The sequence below is a fragment of the Nanorana parkeri genome, unplaced genomic scaffold, assembly GCF_000935625.1.
Source record: "Nanorana parkeri isolate BGI_ZX_2015 unplaced genomic scaffold, ASM93562v1 scaffold790, whole genome shotgun sequence".
NCBI lineage: Eukaryota > Metazoa > Chordata > Amphibia > Anura > Dicroglossidae > Nanorana > Nanorana parkeri.
The window spans coordinates 20922-39452 of record NW_017307058.1 but is presented as its reverse complement, the minus strand read 5'-3'; the positions used below and the strand labels follow the sequence as shown (position 1 = coordinate 39452).

General features: G+C 40.8%; 1 protein-coding gene across 1 annotated transcript in view; it reads left to right on the top strand.

The window, feature by feature from the left end:
• Positions 1 to 13598: 13598 nt before the first annotated feature.
• The window catches only part of LOC108793914 (5-hydroxytryptamine receptor 3A-like), a 23349-nt gene continuing 18416 nt past the window's right edge, over positions 13599 to 18531 (top strand). The window contains exon 1 of the mRNA XM_018564870.1: positions 13599 to 13679. Coding sequence (XP_018420372.1) covers positions 13599 to 13679 — 81 coding nt within the window. The remainder of the gene's footprint in view (positions 13680 to 18531) is intronic.

The window sequence follows — 18531 nt, the reverse complement described above, 5'->3', positions numbered from 1 at the left end:
TGACCTTTACATCTAACTATATGTTATAAATAAGAGTGCCTTTTTACAGGACCGCTGTATGTTTCAAAAATGAAAATGAACCTTCTGCACTGTATAACTAGACTATGAGGTTCTCCATACAAGAGTTTTAGTTTCTTAGTGGTACATTGGATGTGGCCCATGTCAGTCAATAATATGAATTCTGTACTCTCTTATGCCCTCCCTTTAGTGCTTTTTCTGCCAGTTACTGCCGATGTGAGTGTTCAGAGACATATTTGAACAATGATTAAATCAGGTTGAACTCATAATTCGACAGTTCACCTTCCCGGTATATCATATGAGGCTGGGAGAGCAAAATAAGCACTTGGTGTAGCTGGAAAGACTGGAAAGGCTCATGCAGATAATTTTAACAAAAGAGTGAGAACAGAAGAAAAAATAAAACTTTATCTAAGCCCAAAAGAGCAAAAGATTAAAGGCATTCTCCACCTGTTGGCCCATGCTTCATGTTACACCCATATTTAGTGTGACATGAATCATGGTTGCATTCCCCAACACCCTCAACTCATCCCCTAAATACCTGAATAGCGGGGTGCTTCTCCCTGCAGCATTCTGTTGTTTTTTACATTTACCGCAGCAGGATGAAGAGATAAGTGCACTTGTAGTCTATAGTTTACTGCCTCTAGCCCATAACAGAAGGTTAACCTGGGCCTTGGGGTAAACAATGCAGGAGACTGTGCATTGCACCCCTGATGAACTGATCATTGTTGCAATGCTCAGCAGTGTCAAATGCAAAAATGCCATTAATGTGAGGTCATTTGTTACATTAGACTATGCCTTTAATGTATTGCAGCCTGCCAGTCCTTAGATGTGGTGGCTGCATTATGTTTTTTAGGGTTTTTTTCCCTTGATTTTCACCTGGTCATCCAACCAACAACACGCTTCCTGTCCTAGGGTGGCAGCACTTTACTGACTGTGCTATATGTATCTATGGAGGAACAGCGTTGTCACCCTAGGACAGGAAGTGGGTTAGAACTACAGAACAAACGTGAAGATTCCTTGCCGCACTCCTTACCGGGAAGCCTCAAATCAGATGAGGGTAGTATAAAATAAATGGATGTCACCAGCACACCAATAGTATTGCAGTCCAAAAGTGTTTCTTTATTGGAACGTCATGTCACCAGTTCTGGTGCCATGGCATTCCAATAAAGAAACACCTTTGGACTGCAATACTATTGGTGTGCTGGTGACAACCATTCATTTAGAACTACAGAACACACTCTTCTTATTTGCATTACACAGGGTGGGGAGTATGGTTGTTCTGGAGTTCAAGGGTGAACTGAGCAGTGCCAAAATCAGAATTCTCTACAATTCTCTACAATATAAAAACAATATGCTTTCAGTGGTATATTTAACAGACCAAAAGGGAACAAATAAGAGAGGGTCATTGTTAGGGAATACATCCACTTTAAGCAATGTGCATCTGCAGATGTGATAAAGAAAATAATATTATGTAGCTGCGTGTGGAGAACCTCTTTACATACAAACACCAATCTATCATATTAACAGTCTATTTCATTCCTGTTGCAAATCCATATTGGAATGGAGCTGAGGAGCCGTCAATTAAAGGTGTTAAAGCTGTACTGTAGAATATATATTCTATAGTACAGCTGCCAATTTTTAAAAACATAGTAAAAACACAGCTGATGTGTCAGGATAACTTATATATGCTTACTTTGGTTAAGGACTACTGTTGTGAAAAATATTCTGGTAATTTTATGTGATAAATACTTGTAAAAATAGTATTCTCCTCATATTCCTGCATACCAAGCTGTCCAGTAAAGGGGACAGTGACAGAGGTTAGGACAGACTGTAACACTGGGTGTTTACAATGGTCTTCTTTTAGACTCACAGTTTAAATCTTTCTTTTAAAAAAAGAAAACAACCTTCATTGTTAACAGAATCCAATATTTTTCACAATAGTGGTCCTTTAATCAGATCTGTTAAGACCTACTTTAAAGGGTCTATTTATAAACAATTAACAGGGGCATTCAACCTGCAAATTTCTGTAAACATTCTCTCGGTGCAGATATATGACAAAACAAACCATCTTTGTTTGTTTTTTCTTTACAAGTGGAATACATTTTCAAATGTTTTCATGTAATATCAAATTATGGCCACTAGATGGAGTTAAAGAGCATAGGAACTAAGTATTTGTTTTCTATGATCCTCACTGCCATCTAGTGCCCATTGTATTCAATATTACATTAACAAAAATACAAATACATTCCCTTATAAAGAAACAACTAAAGAGCATTAATTTTGGCATGCATCTGCATAGAACATTTTTTCACAGATAGATAGACCCCTTGGTGATAGTTGACTGCTGGATCTACTGGACTCCAAGCCAAAGATCTGCTATGCTGAGATGGTTTACCTTAACTACCAAATGTTATATATTGCAGAAGGTTACTTTTCAGCAGGGAGGGGTGGATTCTGGGTGTGCACGACAAACACGTCCAGGTTTGAATGTATGAAAAGAACGGGATTCAGGTAACATTTTTGGACAAGAAAAATAGCATGAAAATGTTGGGCCTCTTTCAGTGCCATTAATATTTTGCACACAAATATGTTTCTCGTGGCCCTGAAAGAGACAATGACATAATCATGGTTAATTGATGCTGTTTAACTGAGGCCCTTCTTCTACTTTCCGCTGCCATGATGAGAAAAGGATAGGGGGTTCTACTGAATGTAATGAGTTACCTGCCGTGAGCCGCTAAGGATTCTGGGAAACGCTGGTAATTTTTTTTGTAGCATTTTGAGATCAAAGTCGGTTATAATTATTTTTTAACAAAGTTGAGCTTTGTTCTTTTTATATGCCTATATATATTTAGACAAGCATGTGTACATATATACATATACAGTCATGGCCCAAAATATTGGCACCCCTGCATTTCTGTCAGATCATGCACCAGTTCGCACAGGAGATTGTTGCACTTACAAATGTTTAGGCATTCTCATGTTTATTTCTTTTGTTTGTATTGGTATGATGCAAAATTTAGCAGCTTTTTGACAAAACAAAATGACAGCTTTTTTGGTGCAGCCCATCATTCTTCTGTTTTCAGAGAAAAGAAATGAGGCCTTTAAAGTAAAAAATCCAGTCCCTACAGTCACACATGGTGGAGGTTCACTGATGTTTTAGGGTTGCTTTGCTGCTTCAGGCACTGGATGTCTTGGCTGTGTGTGCATGGTATTATGAAATCTGAAGACTACCAAAGTATTCTGGGGTGCAATGTAGTGCCCAATGTCAGAAAGTTGGGCCTCCGTCAGAGGTCATGGGTCTTACAGCAGGACAACGACCCAAAGCACACGTCAACAAGCACCCAGAAATGATTTCAGACAAAGCGCTGGAGAGTACCGGACCGGCCAGCAATGAGTCCAGATCTGAACCCCATACAGCTCCTGTGGAGATTGGGAAAAGGAACCCTTCCGATCTGAGAGACCTGGAACAGTTGGTGATATAAGAGTGGTCCAAATTCCCTATAGAGAGGTGTAAGAAACTCATTGATGGTTACAGGAAGCGATTGATTTCAGTTATTTTTTCCAAGAGCTGTGCTACCAAATATTAATAATTATGTCCAGTCCATTTTTAGAGTTTTGTGTCGAATGTGTCAGATTTGGCTTTTTTTCGCCACTTTTTTGTCTCATACAATACAAACAAAAGAAATAAACATGAGAATGCAGAAACATTTGTAATTGCAACAATTTCCTGCACAAAGTGGTACATTATCTGACAGAAATGCAGGGGTGCCAATATTTTGGCCATGACTGTATATCTACACAAAGTGGACATTTACACATATCCAGGATCTTAGCACTTGTGTTTAGTATTTATAAGGTTATAAGTATATATGGATCTTTGAATTCTTGCAGTATTAGAATCTTTTCCTATATTACTGAGATTGATTGTAAACTGATGCCATTCTACATGTTAACCCCTTCAACATCAGAGCATTACCATCTTCTCCCCTGCTTCCTACATTTAGGTCAGGGCTTCCTCCGCCGGTTCCCTGACCTATATCTGACACATGGAGGGTAAATAACAGGGTTTATCTATGTTTTCTAATAGGCATATTTTGAATTCTGCTGCTAAATATGTGGGATAAACAACTGAAATGGAAGACATAATGCAGTCAGGCTTATTAAATACGAAGGGCAGTGACCAATCAAATCTAACTCCGATTAGTGAAAGATTGATTCTGATTGGTTGCGGTGGATTACTGTGGAGTATTAAATAAGCCTGTATGTGTTATGTGACTATATTATACATATAGTAAGTATGACTTCTCTTCTTCCACACTGTATACAAGGCTACGAAAGGTTTTATTTGAAGCTTAACTCCAGACAACCAGCTAAATACACAGATACAATATATACATGCGAGTTGTTTTACCTGCAAAATGATTTGAATACCTGTCCATCCAGTCCTGTCGTTTACACAGCTTTACCACACAACACAGCCCTGTCAATCAGGAGAGCGAAGCTGATCATTCTCTGCTGCAGTTTCACTTTCACTTAGAGGTTCCACCCCCACTCTGTTACTGGATAGTGGACCGAGAACTAGCACATTGATTAGCTCAGTTCTGTTATTCTGTTCTCTCCTTCTACCAGCATGCTCCTTGCACTGCAGCACACCGGATTGGCTGATTATGCTGCTTCTTTTCCACCTCTCTGGGCTCTGCTTTACAGTAGACTGCAGGAGGCTAAGTCAAATTCAGGTGCTTACACTACTTGTGTTTAAAAAATGCATTTGATGGTGTATTCATGGTTACATAGCTGTATATTTGTGCCATGTATGACTGGCTGGAGTTCAACTTTAATAGGAGATTATCAAAGGCAAGGGTGTGCTGTAGCCTGTTCATCCAATCAGAAACCCGGTACTTCAAGTTTACTGGAGCCACTCTGTCAGATTCCAATTTGTATTTGGGTGCTGCAAACTAACACTGGCCATAAACACCTCGAATTTCCAATGATTCCCGTTGAGCTGACTCAAATTTGAGGTGTGAGTGCGGCTGGAGAATTATTGACTGAACGGTGACTACATCCTATTAGATGCAGTCACTATTCGGGTATTCAGGCAGCCGCAGATGCTGCAGCTGCTGAATACAATAGTCAGCAGTGGAGATTTGCTTTTAGTACCCCTTACTCCAGGGGCGTCCACAGGCATCACCACTGGGATATCAGCACACATGCACGTGACGTCATCACGCACATGCATAATGACATCACGCATGCTAACCTGCTAGCGGCCATCGTGGTGATGGATGCCGGCAAAGAGAGGAGGAGACTTTCACCCGCCAGGATAAGCTGTGCCGTCGAGTCCCCTCCAATCTCGTGCAGCTGTCCATGACCGAGTGCCCGACTTTTCAGAGGGGGTGACACCAAAATGACTGATGGCGTCACCCAGTTCGGGCTGCACCCCGCGCACCCCCCTTATGACACCACTGCCTTACCCTGAAATAAGATTGGCTGCAAAAGTGTAAATACACATTAGGTTACAGTTTGGGATAACACCTATTTTATATTTGTTATCTGTTCCCATTCACATAATTAAAATATGCTTCTTGCAGTTTAATTTGCTTTCACATGGGTTAGGGTTTTAAGAGTTAACATTTCTACTTGCCAATCTTTCCTTATAATGTTAAGAGAGGCTGGGAGGGGCCTGCGGTGGTTTGTCAATTGTATTTTAATTAAGTGAACAAGAGAAACACAATGCTCAGCTTTCAGTCCTAAGCCTTTCCATTAGGACAGATCACAGAGAAAAACCTGGAATTGGCCATCGTGCCTGCGTTAACAAAACATTTAAAAGATATATTTTTTTTTTTTTAAATTATTTTTCTTTATGTTGTGTGAATGAGAGGACATAACAAACATATATAGAGGTGTTTTCTTAAATTTGACTGCAAACGTGGAAATACAATTTAAAACCTGTGGAACCTGTAAAGTACTTAGAAACAAGAATATTCTTGTATGTGTTTCAACTGGTTACAGCATCTTTCTTCACTCTATGGCTTTGTTATCAAATGTATCCCTTTATATATAATTATATTGTTGGCATACAACGCTTCCTGTCAGAAATGTGGTCAGCAAAACAGTTTGAAAGCTCCCTATCATAAAAGGATACATATGGGTCTATTTATAAACAATTTGCAGGGTCCTTCACTCTGAACAACATATTTTACTCTCCAGATTCTACTAATGGTGGGCCAACAACTATTTCCTTTATTTGAGAATTAGAAACAATTCTAAATATTTTCTAACCATCACTGGCATCTAATTGAAAGGGAAGTGTCTGTGTTGCTTTTCAACAGACACTTTTTTGTTTACAATAAGTTTGTTTTACTGAAAATGTAGATATTTCATGTGTAGTGTTTTATTAGAAAAAAAACCTGTCCATTGCCAGCAACTGTAGAGAAAGATGCTTGCTCTTTGGGTGCAAGCAGTGGTGTCCTTGCAGAGGTCCAACACACCCCCTGCCAGAGCTTTCCAACCAGCAGGGAGCAGGAGCTTTGTCCATTGCTGGGTCCACCAAAACCTCTCCAGCGTCTGCCAAACAAGTATTCGTTTTAGGTGCACTGACCCTTTAATTAATGTATGATTCTGTCCATACAATTGCTCTGATAAAACAATACGGTACAGCACACTCTGGAATGCCAAAGCAAACTTATAAAGCTGTCAGGTGCTGTTGTGAAATTTTCTATACCATATACAGTATAAATCTCTTATTTTAAATGTTATAGCTGTCACACAGTTTTTCTAACACTGAGCACATCATGATAGTATAACAATGTACAAATTAGCTATAACAATGTCAGATAGTAGAGCAATCATACACTCTGCGTTCATATATGTTCTTTAGCTTTAGGTCAGTGATGTATAAATCTTCCTCCCAGCACATAGCTGGGTGAATGCCGTTCATACACCAATACAACCACTAGATGGAGCTGAGGAGCATAATTCCTCTGCTCTATATAGTGGCAGTAAAGGTGTACTAACTGCATTCTCCCAGCTGTATGCTGGGCGGAAGATTTGTACTCAGCCCGTATAGCGCTCTTCCATATTGTTTATTTCTACATTATGAGGGATGGAACAGTGAACACATATTTACAAAGCTGGAAAAAATATTAGGTTTTATTTCCTAATATTCATAGGTCACTATGGAAAACTCAGACATTTCATTGTTTGCTGATATGGATTAGTAATGTAAGACAATCATACCAGCTACACACCTAGGGCTTCATTTATAAAATGTTTCCACGGTACCCCTAGATGGTGCTGATGAGTAAAGGAAATTCTGTTTGCATGGCACTAGTGCCCTTAGATGGCACTGACGAGTATATGAAGTTCCTATACTAATACCTCTAGATGGGGCTGATGAAATACTCATCATTACCACCCATTGTGCTACTGCTGTGCATACGGCATCCACCCAGCCTGGCGTACAGCCGAACTTTGTATAAATGAAGTCTCTAATCTGTACCTTTGTTACCCATACATTAATTCTCGGTGACAACCTCACCTACACCGTAGCTGTAACAGACAGCCTTGTATACACTGTCGCTCTACTTGAATCTGATGCACTAATGAGACCTATTTGCACTATGCTGTAAATTTGTATAGTTTTACAAACAGCCCAAATCCAATAAACATTGTTTTCTCACTAAGCTTGTCTGAGTTGAGTCTGTTCAGGTATTATAGTGCACAGCCGCTGGGAATAATTTACATAACAAAAGATAAATGAAAGGCTGTATTATTATATTTAAAGGGCATCTGTGGTCAAAAACTTTAAAGTACGGTGGTAGCTTCACTGTGAGGGTAGATTTTTGGTTTTGCCCAGAGATGGGCTTTAAAGATAGATGAATTTAAAAAAGTTCTTTATGGGTTTTCAGTTTTTTTAGTAACTATTGGTATAACTTTGCATTATGTTATGTGACCACTTTAGATACAAATAGAGCACAGTGGAGTCCTTCTTCAATTGTGCTTTGCATGCATCTATGTGGATGGAAGTTTAGTTTTCAGCTGCCTGTGAAGGTACTAAACATTTTGCTACAAATTACATATATACTCAAAAACAGATAAAATTGTAGATATAACAACACTGTTTCCTTATATAATTTTAAATGGTATTAGAAACAGATCATGTAGCCCACATAACCCAATACATCCTACATTGTCCATTCTGACCTTCCAGAATGAGCTTCCAGCTTGACTCCCATTTTCAGTGTTCAGGTCAGACAAACTCAATTTTAACATTTTCCTTGACTGTACCTCTCACTATCTCCTGTCCAACCCTCCCTCCTTGTGAAACACCACTCCCAATCAAGGGCAGGTTCAATATTTAGATTGCTATGTAGGCTTTGGGAAGCAAATGACCAATAATTCCCACTTGCAGTCCTGTGTCCAGCAGCAGCTGTGGGAATATATAGCCAGTGCACCCAGGGGAGTTGTCCATCAAGTTTAACTACTTGATCTTAGTTTACCTGGATTAACTTTGAGTTTGGAACACAAAAAATACCTTCAGCTCTGACTGCTTGTCACACTCTTAAAAATGCTGAGGAGTCTTCAGCTTATGGTTCTGCTATGTGGTAAGTTTCATCTATATTATACATCTTCTACCTTACTACATTTAGTGATAGGAAACCTTACCCTGTATATCATCAACCTACTGAAGGTTGTACTAGCAAAATCTAAACTTGATGTGCTGCAATCAAAGTCAAAGTCTTTAGAATAGAATGTGCTCACTTTACAGTGCACTGCTTTAAGGAAGCCCATTCATTTTAAAGGGGTTGTCAAGGTCCAGGAATTTAGGTTCAACGGTCCTGCGCCTTTTTTCAATGCTGCACTCCACAACGGACAGATGAATCATATCTGTGTGTTATGGGACTCTAAAATACATTTGCACTGTGGTGCACTTTGTGTTGCGGTGCCATTTGTTTTCAGTGGTACCTCAATGCACCTACTATACAAAGTACAGTTAGCCATGCGTGGCAGTAAAGTGAACATTTTACCACATGGTACTGCAATATAAATATAGATAAACTCTAGTCTTTGGAGTATCTTCTACTGGGGCAGAGTTGCACCTACTTCTCAGCATGACTGGAAACCAGGTACGTGATGTTACCAGTTTATTGTCTCTGTATGCTTCAGAGGGAATTTATTTTATTAATTGAAAAGAAGTATACATGTATTGCCAGAAGCTAATATTACATGATATCCTTTATTTGAAATATGTTTTACAAAATTAAAATTGCAACAACGTTAAGTGTTATAACCAACAAACTTTTAGTCCCCCCCGCCTCCCCTTTTATTACTGACTGATTACTGATGTCCAAACTGCCAGAAGGAAAAACTCAAACTAGAACCACATTACAATACGCTATGAAGCAGAAGAAGAAAGTAGATTGTGTATGTCACATCTGGTTGAAATAATTTTAATTTTCAGAATCAAATCTCAATATATTTCAGGTACAGTTTTGTCGGTATTTTAGCTCACATGACTTCCTGCTAACGATACCTTCATAGGAGAGCCAGTCATTCATTAAAAAGAGAGAACATGTATAGCTGATAACGGAGAGCAATAAACTTACATTGAAATGCATAGCTACTGTGAATACAATGTTAAAGCCAGGGGCGGGCGGACTGACAACACATGGGGCCCCCGGGCAATACAAGATTATGGTTCCCCCTTGCGCTCCACCCATATACAAACCCCACCCCCAAGCCCCGCCTGCATAAACGTGAAGTGGCCATATCCTCCACCAGCGTGTTCTGTGCATGCGCATCACCATTTTCGAGTATATCTTAGTATACACCAAGATGGCTGCGCCCACATGTTCAGGTTCCGCCAAGATATACTCCAAAATGGCGGCACGCATGCACGAACACGCTGGCAGCCGATACGGCCGCCGCTCAATCTGCAATTTCTTTGTGCAGTTTCGGATTCGGAGGCTCATTCCCTTCGAGCCCAAAACAGCATTAAAATTAGTTTCCTTTGACAAAACAAATAATTTTTTTTTCTCATTTTCATTTGTTTCGTCTGAAGCCAATTTGTTTGCCCCGCACACGTCAATTCAAACCACACTAGACTAGTGTGTCAGACTAGGATAGTGACAGCGAACGTGTTTGAACCCGAGCGCCCAAACTGCGACGCAAAATCAATTTATTTATCTCAAAGTGCCAACATTGAAAATCACACACTCATTAACCACTTGCTGTAATGTCTTACATTTGCGCACACATGATAAAATCTGAATTTTTGGCTATAAAACACCCCCAAACAATATTTTTGTGAAAGCTGAGGCCCTGTAGAATAAAAAGTTGCTAGTTGCAATTTTTTATGTCGCACGATATTTGCGCAAACAAGTATTTTTTGGATAAAATACACTAAAATGAAATTTAGTGCACAGAAACAGAATATAATGCCCAATTTGTTGGTAAAATATAAAAGACGGGGTCACACCGGGCAAATAGAAACCAAACATGTCAAGCCTTAACATTGCGTGCGTCCGTGAAACCGCTAAAAACTACAATAACCAAAATTGGTCGTTGGTGACGCTTTAAATGCTTTTACGGTTCATGAGATTAGTGCTAACAGTGATTGATGGGCCTGCAATTATTGCTCTCACTCTGACGCTCGCTGCGATATGTAACGTGTGGGACAGTTTTTGTTTTTGCATGTAGGCGCATCCGACGCGTTTTTGCGTTGTATGTACATGGAGCGGCGGGCGACCTTAAAAACATTTTTTTTTTGCTTTTTTTTTTATGTCCATATGGTCAGTCCGCCCCTGATACCAACCAATATAATATACGGTATACCAACACCACGTATACAGTATAATATACAGTATACCAACACCACGTATACAGTATAATATACGGTATACCAACACCACGTATACAGTATAGTATACGGTATACCAGTACCACATATACAGTATAATATATGGTATACCAACACCACGTATACAGTATAATATACGGTATACCAGCACCACGTATACAGTATAATATACATTATAGCACCATTACATTTACATATTATCAAAAATACATAGTATCATACATAACTAAAAATTATATTTTTTTTTTACTGCCCCTTTAAGCAAAAGCCAGAATATTTAAATGATAAAAGACAAAAACAGACATTAAACTACATTTATAATAAAACAATTTACTTACAAAAGAAGCTATTCAGTCGTCTGCTTTGCCGTCCACTGCTCGCTTCCGCGGATTCTTTCCCCTCCTTTCTGTCTCTCCTCAGTGCGCAGGCTCTGTAAGCTCCTCATCCCTACCAAGAGGTCTGGCAAGGCAGGGACAGTGTGATCCTATACGCATGCGTGACTAGATTAAAGATGGCTGCTAGTCAAAATGATTTTTTTTTTTATGTGATTATGTGTGGCAGGCATACCACACATTGCAGCTGAGCAGAAGGGCCCATCAGCAAACTTATAATCACCTAGAAGTAGTGTAAAAATTAGTTCCCTGGCCCGACCTGTGGGAACTTCCAGGTTTAAAGATGTCCGCCGCCACGGCTGCACTCGCGTGGGGGCCATCTTAGTGACATTCATATGAGGCAGCCCGTGCAGATGAGCACAGAGCGGCGATTTCCAGAGTGGCAGCAGCCTGTAAAAAGTGCCTAGCCTGTTATGGGCACTTCCAGGTTTAAAGATGGCCGCCGCTGCAAACGGGCGGCGGCCATCTTGGTGACATTACTGTGGCAGGCCTGTGCGGAGGAGCACAGAGCTTGGAGAGTGGCAGCATCACCGATCAGGGAGGCAAAGCTGGCACCCAATAAAAGGTAACAGGAGCCTCTCACGGGGTCCCCTAGTGCCCGAATGGTCAGTCCGCCCCTGGTTAAAGCCCATCTCCAGCCCATTATAAAACCCTTTATATAGTATGTATCATAGGTAAACTTGTAGCTGAAATTAGGTATGTGATGCCTAAGGTCATGCAAACCCTGGATACTGTATATATAAGGGTTAAATATTGCTCTTTAAAAAACCTTATAGCAGCATTGCTAACTTACCCATATCAGCCATCACATGACCCTCCACAATGCTATATCCATAAGTGACAACCGGTGAACCAGTGCTGGAATCTGGCATGCTTCACTCAGGTCTTGTTGCCACCTCTCTTCGTGACTTCATCACACCTTCATCATTGAAGACCTGTGAGGACTCCATTGCTGGACAACGGGAAGAGCCAACGTCACGCATGTTGGGACCATTATATACCATTATATATAGATTATACATTTTTGTACTACTAGACAGAATTAGGAAAATGTGATATTCTATGTAAGGTTTTTATTGCCAGGTCCCTAAATCAATAAAAACCCTTCAGAGGTTCTAATGCTTCTCCATCCTATTCAAAACAAAAAAAGATTAACTTGTTTGGAGTTCTTCGATCTTGCACTGTAACAAAAAACGATGCTGAATACATTTTTTTTAGGTGCGCAGCCACATGAACAGTGTTGTGAATGAACGGAGTGATTGCGTAAAATTGATCTCACCACAATATTTTCCTAAAATGGAAATTCTCAAATTTGTTCATTGAGCTGCTAATGAGAGATTTGCTTTAATAAAACAATCTACTATACAAGTGGTTACCAACCTGAAACTTAGCCATTTTCCACCATTACAAAAATATTTCCATGTTAGTGGGGAGTCAGGGACCTAATTCTGTGGGTTTGGTCCGTGGAGTGAAAGGCTGTGGTAGGGCCAAATTAGGAACTAAACTATGTGCTTTTGTTCTGAGATCTGAGTACTGAGCTGCACCAGAAGCTGCTCGGCTCACCTCATCTTGGGGTTGCACTGGCCACCAGTCCATTAAAGTACGTACATCAGATTAGACCCACCCCATTCTGCAGCATCAATACCCTCCTCTCCACTCTCCATGAAGACCTTCCTGAACTGCAACCTACAGTTGAGCCACCAGACCCTACCTTTGCTTCATGTACATTCCATCATGGAGGCATGCCTAGCCCTCCAACCCACAGTGGTTCCAAAACCCCAGAGGAATCCAGTGTCACAAGCCACACCCCAACCAGGCCCCAAGATAACCCTGTACACACCATTGCATTATGGCATATCCCCAAGACAACCCCCCCAGCTCCTTTCTTCACCCCACTGACACCGGGACCATGGCATTTTTTCCTTCCACAGACAAAGCTGCATTTTTAGCTCCCATTCTACTTCCACTGTCAGTACAATTTGGTCACACCCGCTATACTGCACATGCTGCTATTAGCCCTACCCCTATTCTTACCCATGCCCATTGAGGAGCTTCATTTATGCAAATGGGCTGCCAAGGAGGACGTATGTGAAAAAAGTTGAGAACCACTTTAATAGTGGAATAAAAAAAAAAAGTATCCACAGCTTTTTGCCAGTTGTCAGGATAACCAAGGTCAAGAAAGCAGCCATACTTTATGAAAAAAACATCTGACCCATATTTGTCCATTCTGTTCTATGTTCCTTCCAGCAGCTACATGTTGTGGCCAGAGCACATGTGGATACTACGATGTAGCCGACTTTCTGGGAGTTCTGAATCAGTCTACTCGTCTTATGAATATCCGACCGGTCACAGATTGGAGAGAACCCACCCTGGTGTCTGTAGACATGACTTTCCGAGGGATTCTAGAAATGGTACAGTGCATGAGCTACTTGCATTAATGTTATCAATATGGAAGACTTTTTGTTACTTCAGGGTATCTATGGTCAAAAGCTAAAAGTAAATATGTATTTTTTTTTATACAAGTTTCGAAAGTTCTATCCCGATCCTTAAAACTATATCAACCTAGAGTTTGCAAATGTAATCATTGGAGATGCCAATAGGATGTAACAGACAGAAGACAAAAAGAAAGCAAAATAAATCCTAAATTTTGGTTTGTCATCAGAACAGGAATAGATGGCAAATCTTCCAATCGGCACACTAGTTCTGGTGATCCTATTGATCACCAGGGATTTCCTTCTCTTTGGAGGGATTACTTTCTGTTAAGGTTATCCAAGAGGAATAGGGGGGGGGGGAATCTTCCCAATGGGACATAGATGGCAAAAAAAAAAAAAAAAAAACAGCTGACAGGGGTTATAACCTTTCCGTATTCTATCCAAAACTGCAACAAAACGCACTCTCTTTAAGGAAAAGAGTAAAACATACACACAGCAAAAATGAAAAAAATAAAAATACTCTAACAATGTGAAATAAAGAACAGGCCTTATTCACATAGACGTACAGGTACCGATGCACGTCCTTGGACATAGACTGTCTGTGTCTAAGGGCATACATCTATACCTGGTCAGATGCGCAAGTTCAGGTCGGGGTGTAGCTCTGTGCAGCCGTGTCCTGTCATAGAGATGCACTAGCAGCTGCATGGAGCTACACGCACCACATGTCCCTCCCGAGGGCAGGTATCTGCATGGATGTGCATGCTGTATGGCTGTGCACATCCATGTGAATGAGGCCTTAGAAGAGCAAAAAAAATCATAAATACAAAAGGTGAAAATGTTTCATAAGATAGATGCAGTATAACCAGACAGTTTATGGCAAGTTGGGTTTCAGAGAACCAACAAGCCGTCCACTTAATCAGTGCAAAGTACAGCAGAGCATTTATAAAACCGGAGGTAACTGCATGTCTCACTTCATTCACAAATTTAAAAAAAAAAAGCTTGGTTCCTTTTTTTAGGATTATGGGAAGAGTCAAATCATTCCTTGTTGCCCCTGAGCATCTAGAGCTGCTGGCTTAAAACACAGATACTGTCTAATATTATAGAGCTATTTATTCCATACCGCATACAGCTGTTTTTAAATTGTTGCCATCAGTGCAGTGCAGTGGAAACCATGGCTTCTGTGGAGTAGGGTTGCAGACAAGAAAGTGGAACCAGGCAGGTTATAGAGACCTGGGTTAAAAGGAACCATAATGTGATGGCTTGCTGGCCATCATCAGTGCAGTGAATGGAAATTTTGGCTTCAGTGCAGTAGATCTAGGGCAGGGATGGCCAAACTGCGACCCTCCAGCTGTGGTGGAACTACGGATCCCATGAGGCTTTGCAAGATTCTCACAGACATGACTCCCGGAGAGAGATGCTTCATGGGATTTGTAGTTTCACCACAGCCGGAGGGCCGGAGTTTGGCCATCACTGATCTAGGGGATCAAAGAGGAAGTATAACCAGACAGGTCATGGTGAGTTGGGCCTAAAGGAACCAAAAAGCCCTTTCAGTCCTCATTGCCATATTGTTTGCATCCAGGGGTATCATAACCATATGAACCATGTAAAAACTCCTATACAAGGCAGTACAGTCTCTGACTTTAAGGTATTTTTCAGGATTGAAATATAGGCACTCTCACTGCTAACGTATTTTTGGGTGCATGCTCCGGAGCCATCATCCTTATCATTTCTTTTATACTCAATTGGTTATTGACTGGAAATCAAGGATGTTCTTACCAGGTTTTGGAATACCTGATGCAGTATACACATTCTCGTTCTGTTTGTGAAACAACAACATGACATCCCCAGAGCTTGCTGGCAGCACATGGATCCCAAAAAAATAAAATGTATCTTAACCCAAAAATATACATTTAATACATTGCAACTTACAAATCCGTAAATGTGGTGGCCGCAGCATTAGTTTCCTTTAACCTTATTTTCTCCTGGTGATAAAGCCAGTAACACATTTCCTGTCTTAGCATGGCTCCACTCTATGAAAAAGCCATAGAGCGCACCCTCGGACAGCAGCATTGTCACCCTCCGGAAAAAACATCAACCCATTAAAATCCCCTCAAAACACCTGGGGGAGAAATAGAGAATCAGCCTGTGCAAGATCCATTGTATCGTTGTATAATGATGAAATACTATGAATATTTTGAGAAGATTAAAATGGGTAAATGTTTTTATATTTAATTGACTGTTATGTCTTTTTCTGCCGCCACTCTTCTATTCCAGAGAATCACTGATGGCTACTAAGTGGAGACACATCTTGTCTTTCTGCACAGAGGCTATTGAGTATGTCAATAAAAAGAACTGTGAGATTGCGGGTTAGAGACCTTCCGAGACAAATCTAGAGAAAACAGATTTGTCTGCTATTTACAGACAGTTGTCAGTTACGACATAAGCAATCTGAGCACAGGGTGTAGCTAATTACTTAACAAATGTACCAACTTCCTCATATCCCATCTTACTGCAGGTAAAAGTAAAGTACTCTAGTCGGTTAGGTATCCTTAAAATGAACAATACAAAAATTCCCCAGCATATGACCTAGTCAGCACAAAAATACCTAACTAAACTGTTTCAACGTTTTAGGTTAAAAATTGAGATTTCAGATACAAATATTCTTTCTCCTAATGAAAGTTCAGCGAAGATCAAATTATATTTGTTGACAGGATCATTCTTGGGATCCTAATTTGCAAGAATTACTGGCGAAGGAGACCCAAGGCTCCTAATAGAAGACCTGGGGGCAAATGCAACACCCCTGTATCCATTCCATGCTGAGAACTCAGACAGTTGAAAGTGAGGGACCAAACTTTGGAAAGGTGCCTTGATGCCACATAGTGAGTGGAATTTATCAAAACGGGAGCAGACAAAACCTGGAGCAGCTGTGCATGGCAACCAATCAGTTTCTCTCTTTCATTTTCAAATCTTAACTAAACAAACTGGAGAGAAGCTGATTGGTTGCCCTGGGCAACCGCTCTAGATTTTTTTCTGTTCCAGTTTTGATAAATTCCCCTCTTTGTGTTTACATGCATCTTCAATCTGTCTCACAAAAAATTTTGTAACCTAAATGTTGAGACAGTTTATTTTGGTATTTGTGCTAACTAGCTAGAGAGTGCTTTGAGGAATTTCTAAATGGGTCAGTGTACTGCCCTGCCCTGCCCATGAATAGCTTTTCTGTGCTAGTTATACATTTATCTGAGTGCCATTTTTTGCTTTGGGTTACCTGCAATGAGTAGAGGCTGTTGTGCAGAACAAGGGAATTAGGTCAACAGTCAGTTGACATCACTGGAGTCAACAGGATCACTTTTGGCCTGTTTAGGATTAGTGCTTGGTTTCAAGAATTGAAATAAAAACTTGTAAAAAGTTAGATATTATACTCATCTTTCCCCCAGCTTCTGTAGTGCAGGGGGTGATGTCACCATCCTGCCAACGAGATCCTGGGGAAAGGTCAGCACTCCAAGTCCCTAAATCTCCTGAGAAGATGCCGCAGTCTAGGCACCACAGATGGAAGCTGGAGGAAAGGTAAGTTTAATAGCTAACCTTTTGTTTTACACAGGTGTCATTTGTAAGTATAATCAATGCTCAGAGCCGAAGCTAGCTCCTTTGGCTCCCGAGGCAAGAATAGAAAATGGTGCCCCCGACATAGGTTATTTTAAGGAAAGTAAAGGTTTTTTTAAAGGGGCTAATGGGACAGAGCACAGATCATGGGAAGACGGGGACAGAGCAGGGGGAATAAAAGGGATTTTTAAGGGGTGATGGGGACAGAGCAGGGGAGTAAAAGGGATTTTAAGGGGATGATCACTTGCAACAGTTTCTCTGCTCTACATTTAGCCCGGCTAGCACGAAGCAGAGCTCAATGTAGATAAAAAAAACGACCTGCCCGGCACCCAGAACTGCATGTCTCGGGCATCAGGCGATAGAAATTCTACACCTCTGCCCCGCATCAGGTTCAGCAGGTTCTGGTCTGGCCATGGCTTCGTCCCCTCACAGCTTTGCAAGAGGCAAGTGCCTCACTCGCCTCACCCTTCCTTTGGCCCTGGCAATGTTTCTGAAAGATGTTAAAGCCCCTTCCTGTCCATGCCACTTTTTAGTATTCAGCACTGCGGTACTTTGACTGACATTTATTCAGTCATGCAACGCTGTACTGAAATGAAATGTATATAATTTTGGGGGGAAATATACCACTTTCTTTTGGTGGTATTTAATCACCACTGTTTTTGTTTTGTTTTTTTTCTATATAAAGAAAAAAGTTTTATTATTACCCAATTTATTTGTAAAATATAAAAGATGGTGTCACGTCGGGTAAATAGACACCTAACATGTCAAGCCTTAAAATGCTTAAATTGCAGTCAGTTTCCTGCTCGTGTGCACCGCTCTGCTTTCGGCAAGTCGGCAGCTGTCGTCCATCGTGATTGATATGGCTCTACATTGCTGGACAAAGTGATTGATCAGTGGATTACATCGATGGACATTTTTTTTTTTTATAAAAGACTTTTCAAAAACCTTTTTTTTTTCTCATATTACGGACTTTTTTTTTATGGTGTTGTGTGTTTATTTACTATTTTACTGTATTTGGTGAATAGGTAGGGGTAACAACTACCCCTTACTTATTCACAAGGGTGGGTGGCATCTGTGTGGCACACAGATTCCTATAAGCCCCCCTGTCCGCAGACCCCCACAGCCACCAGGCCAGGGTTGTAGGGAAGAGGCCCCTGTCCTCATCAACATGGGGACAAGGTGCTTTGCCAGGGTCCTGGCAAAGTACCCTCCCCATGTCGAGGGCATGTGG